This window comes from Macrotis lagotis, chromosome 3 (assembly GCF_037893015.1).
Source record: "Macrotis lagotis isolate mMagLag1 chromosome 3, bilby.v1.9.chrom.fasta, whole genome shotgun sequence".
Classification (NCBI taxonomy): Eukaryota; Metazoa; Chordata; class Mammalia; order Peramelemorphia; family Peramelidae; genus Macrotis; species Macrotis lagotis.
Window position 1 is genome coordinate 221,857,637 of NC_133660.1, and position 19,082 is coordinate 221,876,718.

The 19,082-nt window shown below is 37.4% G+C and overlaps 1 protein-coding gene across 2 annotated transcripts in view; it reads right to left on the reverse strand.

Annotated features, from left to right (window-relative positions):
- The window catches only part of CFAP99 (cilia and flagella associated protein 99), a 200,124-nt gene that overhangs the window by 146,465 nt on the left and 34,577 nt on the right, over positions 1-19,082 (reverse strand). Inside the window, exons 3-4 of one of the 2 annotated variants that reach the window (XM_074229913.1) lie at positions 15,539-15,683; positions 11,107-11,201 (exon numbers count right to left, since the gene is read on the reverse strand). In XM_074229913.1, the coding sequence (XP_074086014.1) occupies positions 11,107-11,201; positions 15,539-15,683 (240 nt within the window). Of the gene's footprint in view, positions 1-11,106; positions 11,202-15,538; positions 15,684-19,082 lie in introns of those variants that run through there. The other variant, XM_074229914.1, reaches the window with a different exon arrangement.

A 19,082-nucleotide genomic window follows, 5' to 3' on the forward strand; every position in this document is an offset into this window, starting at 1 on the left:
ACAATGGCCCTCTCTTGTGCTGCTCTTTTCCCATCAACGAGATCTTTTTTTCCCCATTGTCTCCCCCCCAACTTCTCCAGTTATTCTTCCACATTCACTTCATCCCATTACAGTTACATTATCTTTGTCAACTTTCATTGAAAGTTGCTTCCCTTCCTCCCCTTCAGTGGGAATGGGATGTAGTTCTAGAAGTAACTATCACATTTATCCTCTGAATTCAACTCCTTAACAGTGAGAGTAACAGCAGACAGAATTTTACCTAGATTTTAGCAAAGCCTTTGGAAAGTCTCATGTAATTGTTGTGGATGATATGGAGAAATGTGGGATAATTGATTCTAATTAGGCAGATATAAAATTGCTTAAAAGCCAGACATCCCTCCCCTCCACCCCCCAAATAATCACTTGTGGTCTGAGCCTTAAAGGAGGTCTATAGTGGAGTGACCTGGGAATCTGTGCTTGGATCTAGGCTTTCTTCAGTCATTCATTCAACAAACACTTTTTAAGCACCTGGCCTGGGCATTGGGGATAAGATATAAAATATAGCTAAGAAAAATGTTTAAAGAGGCAAAAGATAAAAGATCCTGTGCTCTTGGAGAGAGGTTGGGGGAACCTTTATATGAATTGGAAGAAATAATTATACTTTCAAGAATGGATCTTGCAAATGACTGTAACAATCCTTCCCCCGTGTAACCCTTGCTGCAGTGTCTGAATCTATTTTAAAGGTAGTGCAGTGGGTTTGACTTGCCTTGGTAAAAAAAAAAAAATTAGCCTTTATGATTCATCCCTGTATCTTTCCAAGTGATCTCACATGGGTAGCAAATGTCATTGGGAGACTAGGGAGAGGTACAATTGAGTGTGTAATGCCTCCTTGTTTTTGTTATTGAGGGCAAGTAGATGGAACAGTAGAAAAGAGTATTGGGCATGGAGTCAGGAAGAACTGAATTCAAATCTGCATTCAGATACTTATTAGCTATGTGACCCTAGGCAAGTCACTTAACCTAATCTTTTCTCACTGGGAGACTAGGGAGAGGTAGAACTGAATGAGTGATAACCTTAATGAAGTTTATTGTTGGAGAATTACCCTTGGTATACACAGGATTCTCTGGAATTTTTGGATATATGCAGAAAAAAGATGGATGCCCAAACCCTAATGATGGCAGTAAGACAGGAGAGTGAGTCATTAATGCATATTTGAATTTCAGAGGTTTTGACCTTTTTTCAGGAGAGGGTCTACTGGTGGCTTGGGTGGAGAGAGCTGAATCCTCTGGCTCAGCATCACAGACAGAGCCCATTCATAAGTCAGTACTAGGAGAAGGAAATCCTTTCTTCCCCAAGAGCTTCTCTTACAGTTAGTTAAGGGCCAAGAGAGCCAACGTGTTCAACACGTTTAATAGAGAAAACAATGGGTTGTAACCCCAATGGGAGGACAATTGACTCATAGGTGTCATTCCTGGGTCACCACCATCATATAGGAAAATCTTGGGTGCTTATATTCTGAAAACTCGATCATCACTAGATCAGCTTCTCTCTGTGAACACAAATTGAATCCAGAAATTCTAATGATAGAACAGACACTACTATCTACTACCTCTCATTTCTGATCTTCTAGGAAAACTTCAACAGGCCTGTATTTATACTGAGTTAGATGTATTAAAGATGCTTACAAGATTTTGAGGAGTAAGGCCAGGAAAGAATGGAAGATGGCCTTTGGTACTTGATTTGGACACTGAATAATGGATTATATACTTCGTGCTGGTCATTGCCAGAAGCATTTCAACATTTCATTAATAATAATTTTGCTGATCTTTAGATCAATTTATTCTGGGATACCTGGGTGACATTTTAATACATTAATATTTCACCTGCTTAAAGGATTCATAAAACTAGTTGTCATACTATAGTTTCTATTGCAAACTGGAGAAATGTGCTTTCCATCAGCCCTAGGAAATGTTTTCCAAACTAGACTGATAGCTGTGGATTAAACTGGCCTCTCTCCAGATCCTTGCCTGTGGGATTAACTGGGCCTGTTCTTTCTTCCTGGGATGCCCTCCCTCCTCATTGCTGCCTGTCAGAATTCCTTCAAGGTTGAGTTCAGATACCACCTCTTTCTGTAAAGCTTTTCCTCATTCCCTCAACTAATTAATATTCCCTCCCATCCTCAATTTACCTTGTAATATACTTGTTTATATATATGTATGTATATACATACACATTTGTTCCATCTCAATGGATCTGGACCATGTGCAAGTCATTTAGAATTGAGCAGTACTTTCTGAAGTGAAGTCCTTGCAACACCTTCTGGGAATTATGAATTTCTGTCAATATTTTGTCTATATTTATAATGGAGATAGCTAGGCTGTGCAGTGGATGGGGCATAAGTGGATGGGGATTAGAGTCAGGAAGACCTGAACTGGAATCCTGCCTTACTGGTTTATTAGCTGTGTGACCCTGGGTAAGCCTGCCTCAGTTTTTTCATCTGTAAAAAATAATGGCACTCATCTCATAGACATGTTGTGAGGATCTAATGTAAAGCACTTTGCAAACCTTCAAGTGTGATATAAATGTTATCTATTATAATTTATCATTGATGAAGCCTCTTACTTTAGAAAGGACTAAATTCCACCAGTCCTTGGAACATGAAGGAATTTTCCAACCTTGAAAAAAAGGCTTTATTATTATTATTCTTTTTCAGCTCCCTAAGGATTTTGTTGGAAAGATATGTCCATTGGGAATGGTCCTTAGGACAGCTCTTCTACAAAGTTGTGAAGGACAAAGAGAATCTAAGCTTAGACATTAGGACTGCTCTTTACCTACTTTCCCTGCCAGTTTACCCAAGTGGAAATAAACTATACTAAATGGTAGGGAGTCACTGGCAATTAAGGCTGCTCTGGAAATATATAGTAATAGCATCTGGATAGGTGGGAGAATCTATACTCTGAGTCAGTTCTAATAGATCATAGAAATTTGATATATTTTAAGAAAGTGTGTGTTCTGTGGGAATGGTGGAGATAGAATATAACAGGTATATAACAGGAATGTAACACTTTTAAACTGTAGGGACTCTTAGAATATATTCAGTCCACTTCTTTCATTTTACAGATTAGGAAACTGAGACCCAGTGAAGTCAAAGTTTACTGAAAATCACCTAAGTACTGCGTAGAGGAGCAGAGACCAGCACAATCTCCAAGGTGCCTTGCTTCAGTTCTCCCATTTGTCCCTCTGGATAATTCATGTGTCAGGGATCAACAATACTCTGTAAGACAATGCTTTGTCCCTCCATGGAGGGAGAAAACAAAAACATTTTTGGTAACTAGGGGTGGCACAGTTATACTTAAAGGCTAGGATGAGCCAAAACCCCAGTATATTCAAGGAAAATTAGTCCTATCCCCACAGTGCCAAGAAGAGGCCATATAGATACCTACCAAGATGCCTTACTTATAGAGGGGAGAAGTGAAAAGAAAATATTGATCTACTGCAACTATTAATGACCCAAATGAGCACCTGTTCTTCTGTGCTAAATGATGCATTTATATGGCAGATGAAAGTATAACCAAAAAAACCCCAACCCCAAAACCCTTGTGAATGTCATGGGTCTCAATTCATGCAATATTAGGCTAGTTCCTCTCTAATTCTGGTTCCAAGAGAGGGGTAGATTAACATAGTTTCACCTGGACCACTTCTCACGAATATGCCATCTGACTCCTGTCCCAAGTGTTCCAGGTGGCCCCCCGTATCCCCAATAGCTCAGAATTGCCTAAAGAATTAAGAGTTGAGCAACAGAGACTTCCAGTGGGTGGCTCAGTTTATGGCCAAATTCTGGAAGGACTTCTGGATGAGATTAGGGATTTGGTTGTTTCTTACAATAGTATACCAATCCACAGATTAACAGCCAAGTTTTGCCAGGAGATAAAAGTGTTCTTGCACTGCTACATTTGGGAGAACTGGAAACAGTAATTGTTTTTGGCAGAATGTGATTGCATTTCTGTGATCCATTTGGTGCTTAGGCAATCCCTCTTCTGGGATGCACATGGGTATAATACCCTCTGGCTCTATTTAATAGATATCTCAGAAACACAGTGATTGCCCTGGCAGTATGGGAACAACACATCCCACAGATGGGATCTGTAACAGCCTCCCTATTCCCCCGCAAGTCCTCATCCAATCACAGTGGAGCAGATGTTTCAGCTGCGTTGTTTCATCTCTGTGGGGACCCTAGGGACCCCAGGGGTTCCTGCAAGGGGAAGCAGGGCCTCTGACACACAGAAGGAATGTCCTTAGAATGCTCAAAATTGAAAAAAAAACTGTGTAAGAGGATGGGGAAGGGATGACATAGATGCGCAGTCTGGAGTTTCTTTTATTCATTGCTTTTGAGAGTCCCTCCTTGGTTACCACATCCAGTACATGGAGTGGGGAGCCACTGCAATTCAATTGGGCCCCTAAGCTTCAGGACTTCTGAAGCTGCCCTTGAAGCTAGAAGCTATGATTAACTTGTGAGCTGGGACTCATTTTAGGATTAGGACTGCTAATCTGTGGGGGCCACAGCTGTTGTGGCCCCTGATTCTATCTCAGTGGATGGGGTCAAAAGAAGAAAAGCAGAGATCATGACTAATGCATCTCTCAACCTGTAGCATGGGAAATCAAATTAGATTCCAGGGCAGGGATGAGACTAAAATGGCCAAGACTGACCAGTTTTTGGAGAATGGTGAGATGCTGGGGGCAGACAACTCATTCCCACCCTACTTTATCTTCTTTCCCCTGCTCACAATGTCTAACTCCATGATATTTATCTAACTCCCAGACATACAACACCTTCTGTAAATTTTTCTGTGACTTTCAGGAGGGTACCACTTAATACTTCAAAGAAATTAGGGTAATGAAAGGGATTTGAGAAAGATGTTTGGAAGAGGAAAACTCCATGTAAGAGTACTTAATACTCTTCCCCCCCCTTTTATTTTAATTCTGTTCAATAAACGATGAGGCCTCATTTTGATGAATACCTATGACTTATAAGTGTTGGGGCTTTATTAAGCTGAAGGAGGAGAATCTATATGCAGAATAGACACTTGTCATATGTTTCCAATATAAATTTTTTTGAACAATACTTCATATCACTTCTTATTTCAGCTCCAACACTTGAGGCCATATGCTAATCAATGAAGATACAAAGAAGTAAAAGATAATCCCTTCTCTGAAGGAGTTCATAGTCCAACAGAAGAGACAACAGGGAAATGATTCTGTACCAAAAAAAACACTTAGAGGATAACTGAAGGTAAGGAGGGAAGGAACTAGAATTAAGGGAGATTTATCAAAAGATTAGATTGTGGGGTGAGTAAGAGGCAAGCATAACATCTAGGTTGAAAACCTGGATGCCTGAGAGGTTGGTGGTGATCTCAAGCACAAAAGGAAAGTTTGGGAGAAACTATGCTCTGAACATAGCGAATTTAAGATGTTTGAGTTTGACATGTCCAAAAGGCAATTGGAAATGAAGACTGTACGTCAAGGGAGGTGGAGTGGGGCTAGATAAATAGATTTAAGATTGAATCTATGGAGCTTATAAGATTATCAACTGAAAGTACATAGATGGAGAAGTTATTTTTGCATTGGCTCTCCTTTTTCACTTTAATCAAAACCCAGAAACACTGGTTGGGTAGATGATCTGGACTTCTACATCAAAATCACACATCATAGCTTGATCAGCACTGGAATACTTTGACTTGCACTGGAACATACTGTATCATGTCCAGAATTGGTTGCCTATTCTCTCTGCCAAATCCTTTGGGTCACATGTTTGCCCATTCCACTGATTTTCTAAGTCCATCATCCAACTGAATAAACACACCTTCTCAGGCTATCAAGGGACAAAATGATACAGTCAGGTTTGGAGTTCATTGCTGTGCCATGGAGTCCACTGCCCAACAGGAGAACCTTGCATGTATACCCACCCAGATTCCTTTTTGGCGATATCTTGAAAATCAGTCCTTTGATATTGCCATTGCCTGTATGGATTTCCTCTCTGTATTCTGGGCCTGCTCCATTTATCCCTCCTGACTTAACATTCTAAAGCACTGTTTTCTCTTTATCTGCTGCAGCACACTGGACACTGAAATGTTATGAACTAAAGACAGTTTTTCCATGATTATCAGTGATGCAAAGAGATCATTATAGAAATCTACCAAATCTCTTCTATTATTGAATTGATGAATGCTTTTAATATGGGTCATTCCATTACTAAAAATACTAAATGTTTGGGATACAAATACAAAAGTAAGACAGAGCCTAACTGCAGTCTTAATGAAGGAGATAACACATAAAGGGAAAGTATTTTGTATTTGGAGGTAAGTAACACAATGGGGTTTTCATCTGACATGTCCTTTCCAAAAATCTTGGGATATTGATTTGGTGTTAGTTCCTGGGATAGAAAATAGAAAAAGGAGAGGGGAATATGTGTTCATGGTGCAAAGTAAATAGTAAAAAGATGGCCAGTCTGGGGATGGCTAGCCTAGTGGAATATTACCATTCAGTATAGGGAAATACCATCAATCAGCACAACATGGTACCAGGGTAGATGCTCAAAGCTAGCTTAGCTTCTCCAGTATACAATCTGAAAGACCTGTTCATAGGGTACAGAAGCAAAAAAGCAGAGGGCAAGATGACTGGGTGAAGAATGGTCTATTTCTTATCCTTTCAGTTTCATCTATAAATTCTCTTGAAATGATCTAGTTTTTTTAGGTCTCACATTAAAAATTTCTTTTTATTTATCTTCCCTTCTACCAGTTTTGTCAGGTCAAACTGTTTGGAGTCTTGTCCCTCCCTTTTTTGTAATGTTTTTCAAATGAGTAGGCACTATAAAACCAATTATTACTTTGGTTGTCATTGCTCCAGCCTTGGCAAGAAGATAAGGTGCTGAAACATTTTCTGAGCTTCTTTAGCCTCTTCATGTAGCGAATGCTTTATGTTATAAATCATTTCTTTTACTTTCAGAGGCAATTGGGGTTAAGTGACTTGCACAGGGTCACAGAGTATAAATTATTTCTATAAGAAATGGTGATAATCAGAATTAACATCTACCTTTGTCTATTTCTGTTTTAGAGTCAATAGTTTATTTGAATTATTTAAGTCAAAGTATTATTAAGTATTATAAATTTATTATAATTTACATACTGTGTCTTCTCTTTATCTTCCAAATTGGTGTTGATTTTGACCCTTGCCCTAATGAAGCAGAGGTCTAACTACATAGATTATTTTTATATGATTTTCACATTAAAATGGTTGATTTCATTTTTGCTCAATGTCATTTGGTACTCTTTACATCTTTTTGAAGAAAGCATCCATGATATAGAGTCAGAAAGTTTCTGAAAATCTTTCAAGTCTGACTTTTCAATTCTTAATCTGAAACAACATTTTTTGTTTTTTCTTCTCTGTGTGTCTTCATACTGTCACAGTGTACATATGTATTTGAATTAGAAGATCTTGATGAGCTCTTCATAAAATTTCTCTACCTCTTCATCCTTTGCCATCTATGCTGATAATAAACTATATTTATATTAATTATCATGAGCACAATGAGGCTAGATGACTAAGTGTCCCATGAAGTAAACAAAGAAACTAAATTTATCTGGACACAGGCTAAAATCAATTCTGCCAAGTCATTTGCCTCTTCAAGATCATCATTCCTTGTTGTGTGCCATTATATCATACTGTTGCCACAAAGAACTGCTATTTAATAATAATGATCATAATGATAATGATAGCTAGAATTGATATAATTTTCAGTGTATGTGCTGGGCACAGGCACTATGCTGAGGGCTGCACGAATATTATCCCATTTGACTCCTGCAGCAACACTGGGAAGTAGATGTTATTATCTCCATTTTATAGATGAGGGAACTGAGGAAAACAGATGTAAAGTGACTTGCCCAGGGTCTGAAGACAAATTTGAATTCAGGGCTTAACTCAAGACTTTATTCACTGAGACACCTAAATGCACTATGATGGATAACAACAGTGAAGCTAATGCTTTTATATGGTCTAAGAACTGTGATTCTCTGTTTTTTTTTTTTTTTTTTGCCATTCCAACATTTGACAATGTTGGGCCTAAGGAGTAAGCATCATTTTGAATTTTTCTCTATTTCACATGGTACCAAAGAACTCCTTTAATGATTAACTCAATGATTATGAGAATCTCCAAACTTAGAGAGGCTGGCCTTTGGGCAACTGACATTGTCTGTGAGTCCATACCTGTGTGCACTGTTTCTCATAGACACTTAGAGTGAGGCAGTCCACCCATGCACACAGCTAAGCCTTTATGAGGATACCTCCAGTTCTGACTATGCAGCTAATCAAGAAAGGCTTCCTTCTGCACACCAGGTAGTTAGCGGACTAGAACCATTAGCCCAATGTATATGTACACTCTCTAGTCCTTCCAGGGACCTTCCACTATATTTCCTCATGACTCTCTTTGAAACAGACTCTCAAGACTCTCCCCATGAGGAAGCTGCATCATCTATGTGAGCTGAGGTATTCTGAGCATGTACTAAAAGTCCCATCATGAAGATATTTCAAAATTTTGTTAGAAATCGAAGTCAAATTCATAGATCTCTATTTTGAAAATTCTATTCTTTTTTTTCCTTCCACTCTTTAAAAAAACAAGACAGTTGTCTAATTCCTAGATACTAGGAAGCAGTGCTCCTATGCTCTATGATTTTTTTTTTTAAGATCTGGGAGCAAGACACATACATATGCCAGCCACTGCTTAGCAATAATAACTGTAGTTTTTTTAAATTCATTGAGGATAATTAAGCTTCCTTTTATTAACTATCCATTAATCTTGGGTTTCAATGACCTGTTATCCATTTTTGTTCTATTCTTGCCAGATCAAGATTATTCTCATTGGTAGAGAAAATAGAATCAAAATGAGACAAGAGAATAGCTTTATTTTCCTTCTAGTGTTTATTACCATCATTACATCCATCTTGAATCTTTCTTTGATCTTCTGCTGAAGCCAATGTAACTTAAAAATCATTTTGCTGAATAGCATTAGTCATTTATCTTATACTGAACCTCCTGACATCATTCTTAGAGAATTTTCTGTCTTTTCATTCATTTTTGCTTGCATATTCTTTATTTTAAGAAAAGAAAAAGTTGGACAGTGGCTACCACCTCCATAAAAACTTTGTATTTTTTGTTGTGATAATTTCATTTGTTTCTGAGAGTTGTTATCTTGGGTCTAGGGATCTGACAATAACTATGTTCAAGTATTTGACAACATTAGACAAAAGATGACATTCTTCAACTGATCTCTAGCTCACAGCTCCCTGGAGGAGCAGAGAGTAGAAAAATATTTTTGTTGTCTCACGGATTGAGGGAGACCAAGATACAGTCTCCTTTTTCCACAGGTAACCCTTAACAGGTCTGTCTGATGAAAGACTATGCCCTGGATCTCTGACACAGATATGCCCCAAAGAAATAGGAGGGGCTTAGAAAGTATTGAGGGTACAGCTGCTGCTGCTGATCTCATAGCACAGAGTCATTGTCATCTAGTTCCTAAATACTGTTTCTTTAACATTCAACTTTTTGCCCAAGATCTTAGGCATAACCAAGGAATAACCCAGTGCATAAGAATCCCTCAAGGATACATCACACACACCAAGGGGAACACAAATTAGACAAAAAGGGAAAGATATACAGAAACTTGGGCACAGGTTGTGTCCTACAATGGTAGCTCTTTCCCTCTTCCCTCCAGTCCCTTGGGTTTCTCCAATACCTCCAAGGTCCATCTTTCAGAGCCATTCTCTGAAAGAGGCCTTTTCATATTTCCCCAGATGTTAGTGCACTTCCTCCCAAAATTATTAAGCATAATAACAGACTGGCTTTTCCAGGACTGAACCTAGGTCATATGAGCCAGCAGTCTCTTGGAGTTGCATTGCTATGACACAAAGAGGTCTCATCCAATTCTCTTGTCCTCCTTCCTCCCAACACATATAGTTCTGAAATTAGTATAATAGATTGGTTTGAGCACCAGCTGTTCCTTACTTCCTACAGAAGTTTCAGCAGCAGCTGTTACTTCTTTTGTTTTACAGAATAATTGTCCTGCCTTTTTAATGTGCTAACTGCTTGACCTCCAAGCTGCGCATTAGTGCACTGGAAGTTTTTTCCTTCTTTCTTATAATGTTACTTTGTGATTTATAGATGACATAATTTTTTTCAAAGTACTTTACAGACATTTTTACATTGATTTTTCAGACTAGACCTCTGAGGTGTGTAAACATAAGAAAGAAATAACATCATGGTATGTGATCTAGAATTAGTTCATAAATCAAAAAGGACAGGAGGCTAAAAAATTCAGAGACTAATCATTGAAGGAATTATGCTCTTAAACAAGTGAAGTACACTCTGTTGGAGACTCAAATGGTACAGGGATCCCTGCAAGGGAGAATAATACATATGCCTTCAACCCAAGAAAAAGCAAGACCAGTCACTATACAGAACAAGGCAAGGACACCAGGCAAAGCAGTATGAAAGTCACTTCTCAGAGAACATTGAGCAAGTGTTAAAAAGGCTAGCCAATCCCAAGATAAAAGACTCATATATCCTTTCCAGAGCTTTATAGCCATGTAGGTTCCTTACCCCATAAAAGGGCTATGCCAACTATTCATTTCTAATCTAAGACTCTATAGAGAGTCTGCCCTGGGCCTTGCTCTACCCTAGCTCGTTCAGCACCACAGACAGTAGCCACTAGTGTCTTTAGCAAGTTATCATGCAAGGATTATTTAAAATAACTTGCATTATATATAATACCTTAAGGTTTCCATAGTGGTTCATTTCATTTTAACTAATAAGAATATAATTTAATCTGGGCCAAAAATACAAATTTGGAAACAAGATGATGTGGATCTCTTTCTGTATAAATATAAAGACTATGGCATCATTAAAATGAAAATAACAACTAAACCATTCATTTCCCAGGGTGTGTAGGTATAGTACTATAGGGGACTTAGCAATTGAAATTTAAAAGTAATAATAGTTTCATAAATAAGATACTTTAATAAGATATTTTTAAAGATAAATATTGAATATTCTATATGGTTAAAAAAGGAATTGGCTTACCTTATGCATTTTGGCATTATCCTGAGATTTGATAATTTTAGTGAAGGGCTGGAGACCAATTTTATCCAAGCAAAAAGTAGACAGATAACAAATCACTGATAAAAATACATATTAAAACATGATAAAGAAAGTTATTATATATAATCACAGAAACAAAAAATATACATGTAATACTTATTTCAGTGACAAGTGATGGACCCTTCCCATCACACTTCATTTCCATATTCCATACTTATTTTTCCTGGTGTTATCTCCCATTAACTATGCATTTGAAGACAAAGACTGGATAAATCTTTGTGGAGGCAAGATAGAGCTACACTCTGTTGAAGTGAGATTCATTCAGAGTAACACAATTGATACATTACCTCAGCTTGGACTTTGATTAGATTGATTGATTTTGGGGGTGATTACAGACTACTGCTATACATGGAATTCTGAAATTGAGAGAGAGGGACTTGGAGAAACTTAATGACAATGTGGAAGATTAGAAAGGTGATTTATGCTATCCTAGGAGTGTTAGTTTCTGGGACAGTTGAGCAGCATTCCTTATCAATATAGCAAGTATCATATCGCCTGCCCCAGCCATTCCTGGTATCAGATTTGTTATGAGAGGCAGTGCCCTGAAAGCATTAATATTTCGAGCATCTGAGTAGGGTCTAAGGGATGTTGGTATGTAACAACAGGCAGGAGAATGAGCTAGACATTGAATCAGAGTTCTGGGGATCCTGGGGGTGCAATCCTATGATCCTGTTTACCTGATGAGAATCACCAAAGTTTCCACATAATTCTTAAATCTTATTATGAGTTAACTGCCTGCATCCATTGCTGTATCATGGGAGCTCAGAGTCCTACTATAAGATCCTGAATTTCAAGATTGCTCTCTCCTCAATTCCTGTACAATGGTTAATAGATTTAACAGAAGAGAAATAGAGATATGGTCTAAAGTAAAGCGTTTTCTGTCTGGAAAGGGACTGAATCTGGGATTGGAGGGAATACTTAGCCTGTATTACACACAATTGTACCTTCTGCTTCTGTGCATTGACTAATCTAAACTATGGATTTAAATTATAACCTTGAAAGAAAAAAGTAAATGACACAACATCTTCGGAAGGAAAAGAAGAGGCCTGCCCAAGTATGTGGAGGCTAAGCCAACAACTCTGACACAAGATCCTAGATAAGAGCCTGCGATGTAGTGGAAATGTCGCAGTAGGGGCAGTGCCATCTGATTGACAGCCAAATGCCATTGTTTTCTATGACCCATAAGATTAGAATTGCTACATTGAGAATGAGGCTACTCAACTGTCTCAGAAGATAACACCCCTGGGATATCACTTGACTATCATAAACCTAATGCCAACAGGAGAAAGAAGATGACTGCTTCTGTGTGTAGGATCCCATTACCGTTATGTCTCTCCTGATCCTGCACTTTCACCATCAAAATATTGATGATCCCAGATCTGAGGGACATCTGTCAGTCTATTTAAACATCTATATGTCCATCCACCCATAAATCTATCTATCTATCTATCTATCTATCTATCTATCTATCTATCTATCCATTCATCTATCTATCTACCTCAGGAGTGTGGGAAGATAGAGAAAGAGGAGGAATATGAAGTTTTATAACAAAAGGTAGAAAGAATAAGATCAGGAGTCAGCAACAGTAGAATAGCAACATTATTGCCCAGTTAAGAGCTTAATTAATTAGCTTAATTTTGTAATTTTCTATATTAATGCTTAAGAGCCCTGGAACATGGTGAAGATTCTAGAGTTGGAGAGGATGGAAGGTTAGAGGTAGCCAGATTAATGTGTAAAGAACTCTGCACTTAAGAGTAAGGAGATCTTATTTTGAGTTTTAGAATCAAACCTTGCTAGCTGTATGATCATGGGCTAGTCCCTTAAACTCTCAGGGGCTCAGTTTTTTAATCTGTAAAATGATTGATTCTAATAATACCTGTACTACATATCTCTCAGAATTGTTGGATAGATGCACCCTATAAAAAGCACTATATGTATATTTGCTATTTTAATGAATTGTATATTGTAAAATAGATGTGTTCTTCTATTAGAGTTCTGTTCCAAAGGATGTAGTTAGAGGTATCCTTGAAATTTCCTAGCAGTATATCCAAACAGCACCAGATTACTTAGATCATGTACTCATTCAGTTCTAATGAATTCACATCAGACATCTGAATTGTAAAAAGTGACAGTAATTCAATGGATTTATGTACCTTTTTAGAATCTGAATTGCAGTGTTCTGGATTCTTGTAAGTGGTTCATGACATTTAGAATTGGCTGAGTTCACATTAATGACCAAATATCAAAAGGGGCTATTAAAAAAAGTTCTTTAACTATATAGACTATATTTAAAGAAGGTGTATTTATATTTCAAAACTATTTGCAAACGGAATAGGTATAACCTAAAATGAAATCTTAGGGCAAAAATGGCAATATAAAATGGTAGGTATATTGTGTAATAGACAAGGATATTGATATTGCATTTTATTGGTTGCCAAAGTATGGCATATACATCATCTCTTCTGAACCTAATCACAACATTGAAAGGCAGGTTCTAAAGGGATTATTATCCCTATTTTACAAAAGAGGAAATGAGGCACAGGATAGGTAAGTGACTAATCCAGATCATATAAGCTAGGAGCATCCTACAACAATAGGAAACTGAACTGAGTTAGTAATAACATTTTTTTTCTTTTAGAAAAGCTTCCTATTTTTGCAAGTTTTGGTATCTGCATATATGTGCATATGAAATGACTGCATTATAGAAAGAGAAGGGAACCAGACTTGAAATCAGTGACATGCTTTGTCAGCTATCAGCTTCATACTTCTGGGATCCATTAATGATTTCTTAGTCAAGCCATTTCAACTTGGAACTTAGTGTCCTCCTCTGTAAAATTGGAATGACAACACCTTCTCTTTCCAATGCACAAGTTTGTTATGAGAATCATAATAGATAATATATGCAAAAGCACTTGGGAAAGTATATAAAAGTTGTGTGTGTGTGTGTGTGTGTGTGTATGTGTATTTAAGGCATCAATTGATACTTGGAAAGAGCCACGATTTTATTGGCGCTTTTATTCCATCCACTAAAACAAATTGAATCCCTACTACATTTCATGGAATGCCATGGCCAGAAAATTTGTCATGTGGAGATCAGTCTTTTGGTAAAGAGGTTTTCAGCACCTTGGAAGCTATCTTGAAAGGCTATCTAGCCTGAATTTGAGAAATTTTGAGCTTTATTAGACTTGACAAAGTCTGACCTGGCCTTTGAAAAGGTATGGTCAAATCCATACCATGCAATGGAATTTTAATGGAGGATTACTACCATTGCTGCCTTGTCATTTATGCTCTTTACTTGCACCGAATAGTATTTTGAAGGCCAGGCTGCTGAAAAGTAAGCTCTGGGAGGTCCTACCAGCTGGGAAAGCTTCAAGAATGGCTCAAAAAAAAAAAAGAAATGAATCCATCGATAAACTATGCATCTATTATCCCAGGACCAGCCTTGCTAATTTTGGAAAAGCTTCTTCTAGGGAGCTGACCAGTAGATGAGGATGTTTTTTGGTCAAAGCAACTCATGAAGGCCTGAGGGCTTTGCCTTGTCTATCAGCAGAGAAAGCAAATAGATCAATAAAATCATTAAGCTTTAGGGAGACAATGGAGATTTGGATTCAAAAGCCCAGAGTGCAAAACCTGGTTCTGCCACTAAATATGGCAGAACTATTTGTCTAGGGCCAAGATATCCAACTCTCTAGACCTCAAATTCCTTATGTGGAAAGTAATTTGAATAGGTTGGATTAGACAACTTCTAAAATGCCTATCAAATCTAAATCTATATAATGTAATATAACATATATATGCATGCTTACACACATATACACAAACATTTTTGTTGTTCAGTTGTTTTCAGTTGTGTATGACTTTTATGTACTCATTTGGGTTTTCTTGGCAAAGATACTGTGATTTGCCATTTCCTTCTCGTTTTATAGAATAGGAAACTGAAGGAAACAGTTAAGTGACTTGCCCAGGGTTACACAGCTAGTAAATATCTGAGACCAGACTTGAACTGAGGAAGAGGAAATCTTCCTGACCCTAGGTCCTGAACTCTATCTACTGTGCCACCTGTCAATACACACACACACACACACACACACACACATACATACTTACGCAGACACATACATATAAACCTAAATATAGTATATTTTAAAAAATATCAACTATATTAGAAAGCTGAAATTCTATTCAGTGTGCATACAAGATTACCATCCTGATAGTCTTTCTTCATATTTGAAAATATGACTGTGAAATACCACGGTTAATCAGAATTAACTGAGGATTGCAGAGCATAATTTGGGCTTTACTGAATTCTTGAATTTCACACTTGAATTAAATCAGGTTGCTTAAAATCACATACCTGTAAAGAGATTGTAATCAGACAACAGACACTTCTTCCCAACATGTGTATAAAATGCATTGACTACCACTTCTAATAACTTCTTATATTCAAGACATCCAGAGAGAATTTCCAAAATGAATTTTTCATCTTGAATATTGAGAGTCTGGAATAAAAGAAATGGATTGTAAATAGAGAAATGAAATTGAAACCTGTCCCTTCCTTCAAGGCCATGCTCAGATGCCCCCTCTGCCACCTTGAATGGCCTTCTGCCCTCTTCTACCCATCCCAAATGAAAGTGATCTCAACAATTTCCCTAGACCTCACTTCTCATTTGCTCTTTTCTCATTCTTCATTATACCATAGTTATTTGTGTGCATGGCTTCCTCTCCATTCGATTTGAAGGTCTCTGAAAGCATGAAATGTTCCATCTCTATCTTTGTATCATGAGTGCTAAGCATAAGCCTTGGAACAGGGTAGGCATATAAGAAATTTTTATTGATCAGAAAAGTAGGATGGAACCAAGTTGTAAAAGACCTTAAATGCCAAGCTAAACTATCCTTCATTGTGTCCATGTTTCTCTTTCATCTATTAACTCCATTCACAAGTAACAATAACAGAAATATATTTCAAAAGAAATACCCTCCCACATGCATATGAATAAAAGGCTAAAGTGGTTGGAGGTTAAATCATATGATAAGCAATAATAGAACATGTTAATAGGAAGATAAATTTCCTTCTCCTTGGGGATTTCATTAAGAAACCAATAACAAAGCTTATGGAAACTATTTCAAATCTGATCCAAAATATTGCTAGAAAGGTAATGTGGTCAACTAGTCCACTAAGCAGTAGGCAAACATGTCTTTTTTTGCTTCATTTGTGTTTTTGCTGTCATGAATACAAAGGAGATAATGGGGTTTCCAACACCCTTTTTTTTTCCCTGAAGAAGGAATTAAGGGACAAAACTAATAAAGACAGTGAGTCAGCACATTGCCTGGGCTGTTGGGGAAAAGCAGAGCTGGCAAATGAATTAGAGTCCTGAGTCAGCCATGGCCCAGAACTTTAATTTTTAATGACTTTGTGGGCTGAATGCCAAACACTTCTTCAGAAAGATTTTGTCTCTCTAGTGTAAGATAATACCAACTCGGTTTTTATTAATTACGTATGAATTTTGTAATTGTATATATACATTTTTAATAAGTTTAAAGTCCTTAGCTATATCACTTCAGGCCATGATCTCATCAGATCTCTACAGAATTAAGGTCAGACCTGTTCAGTATTTGGCCAAGAGATTTTGAATGATACTAAGGTAATACAGGAAGCAGGGTAGTTGCTGGTAAATGACTTTCTTATGATTCAAATTTTTCCCAAGGCTATACACTTTAGGAAATAGATTTATGGAGTAAACCACAGAATTTTTAGAGTAGGAAGGCTTAGAAATCATCTGTTTGACTACTTCATTTTGCCAGATATAGAAACTGAGGTCTAGAGTTTGATTTGCCAGGAATACCACATGTGCAAAATGAAGTATCACTCATAAGGAATCATGTGAAGTCAAATGTACTGGAGAAATATAGGAAACTCCAGTCCTGGGCCCAATAGGGTTACTAAAGTTAAACTGTGGCCCATCTACAGTCAGGGTTGGTTAGCTCTTTGCTCTAGATAGAAAGCAGAACTATTTAATTCCTATTTTGCTTTCTTTCCTTCTCTATGAAAAAGAATGATCTTGATTTGAAGACTAGAAATAAAAAATAGTCAATAAAGAAATGAAATCCAAGATAAGTGTGGAGAACTGCAAAATGGCAGCTAAATGGGCTAACTAGATTCAAGTCAACAGTCTCAAATGTACATACTGAAAGAAGTCACACAGATGAGAGCTGATCTGTTGGTGAGCTTATAAGTTTATAGGACCTGAGGTGCAAATAGTATCCTAGTATTCCATAAGGGAAAAATTCAAACTATAGTCTAGACAGCTCAACATAAATTTCTGGAAAAATTCTAGAATGAATAATTAAAGGGAAAGTTTGTGAGATCTAAAACAGTAAAGTGAAAATCACCAAGAACCAATGAATTCATTAAAAAAATCATACCGGGGTGGCTAGGTGGCGCAGTGGATAGAGCACCAGCCCTGGAGTCAGGAGTACCTGAGTTCAAATCTGGCCTCATACACTTAATAATTACTTAGCTGTGTGGCCTTGGGCAAGCCACTTAACCTCCCATTTGCCTTGCAAAAACCTAAAAAAAAAAAAAGAAAGAAAAAAAAGAAAAAGAAAAGAAAAGAAAAGAAAAAAGAGAAAAAAAAATCATGCCAACGTAACCTTATTCCCTTCTGGTTCCCTTTTTTTGACAGGTTAGTAGATAGGCAGATCAGGCTAATGACTTAGGCATAATATAGATTTGAGTTTCAAATAGGTGTTTGTCAAGTTCTCTCATGGTATTTTTGTAGAAAAGATGGTGAGAGATGAAATGGACAATAGTACAGCGAGATAGATTTAGAATTGGTTGAAAGACCAACCCCTGGAGAGTGGTGATAAAGGGGTCTATATCAAAATATCGTAGGACTTAGGTCTATTCTCTAACGCAGGCCATGGCTCCTTTGGTCAGGGACCAGGAAGGTCCAGAAGTATCAGTCATGCTCAGTTAGGAATTAAATTACTTGAGATAAAGGTTTTTCCGTCTGAAGAAAAGGAGAGGGGGCTCTGGAATTAAGACCTGAGTCAGTATCAGATGATCCCAGTGATGACCAAATGAATAAGAATAGAAGGGGCCACAGAACCATCTAAATGAAATCACTTATTTTACAGATAAAGAAACTTGAAAAGTGAAGCGTTATGCTCAAGATCACATTGGTAATTTAGAGCAAAGCTGGGATTTGAATCCATAGCATATAATTCCAAACCAAACCTCTTTATATTTTACCACAAAGTATTCAAGAGACAGGTCTTTACATGACTAGACATCATCTAGTGTTAGGGAGCAGATTTTAGCTTCTCCAACATACTCTTGCATATCTCTCTCTCTCTCTCTCTCTCTCTCTCTCTCTCTCTCTCTCTCTCTCTCTCTCTCTCTCCCTATCCTCAGTGCTTAGCAAAGTGTCTGATATATAGTAGTTGCTTAATAAATGTTTATTGACTGTCTGACCATCATATTTGGCAAGTCTAAGGGTAAGCAGTTTCAACTGAGGGATGAAGTTTGAAGCCAAATTAGAAAAGATTGAAGAGTGAGTTAAAGGAGAAGTGAAGATAGCTTTTTCAAGCAGTTTGGTGGAGAAAAGGAGAGATAAAAAAAAAATCCTAGTTTGAGGGGAGTGAAGGTTTTTCAAGGAGGGGAACAACTTGGGCATATTTGAAGGCAGTTATTAATAAATCAGTTGATACAGAGAAAAGTTTAAGATTTGAAAGGGACATAATGCAATTTTCTGAAAAAGACAGGAGAGGGCAGGATCATGTACATATATTTAGAAAGGTTAGTTTTGGCAAAGAAAAGGGTCACCTCTTCATCAGAAAGAGGAAGAAAGGAAGAATGAGTGGAATATCAAGGGAGTTTGATATGAAATGAGAGAAGG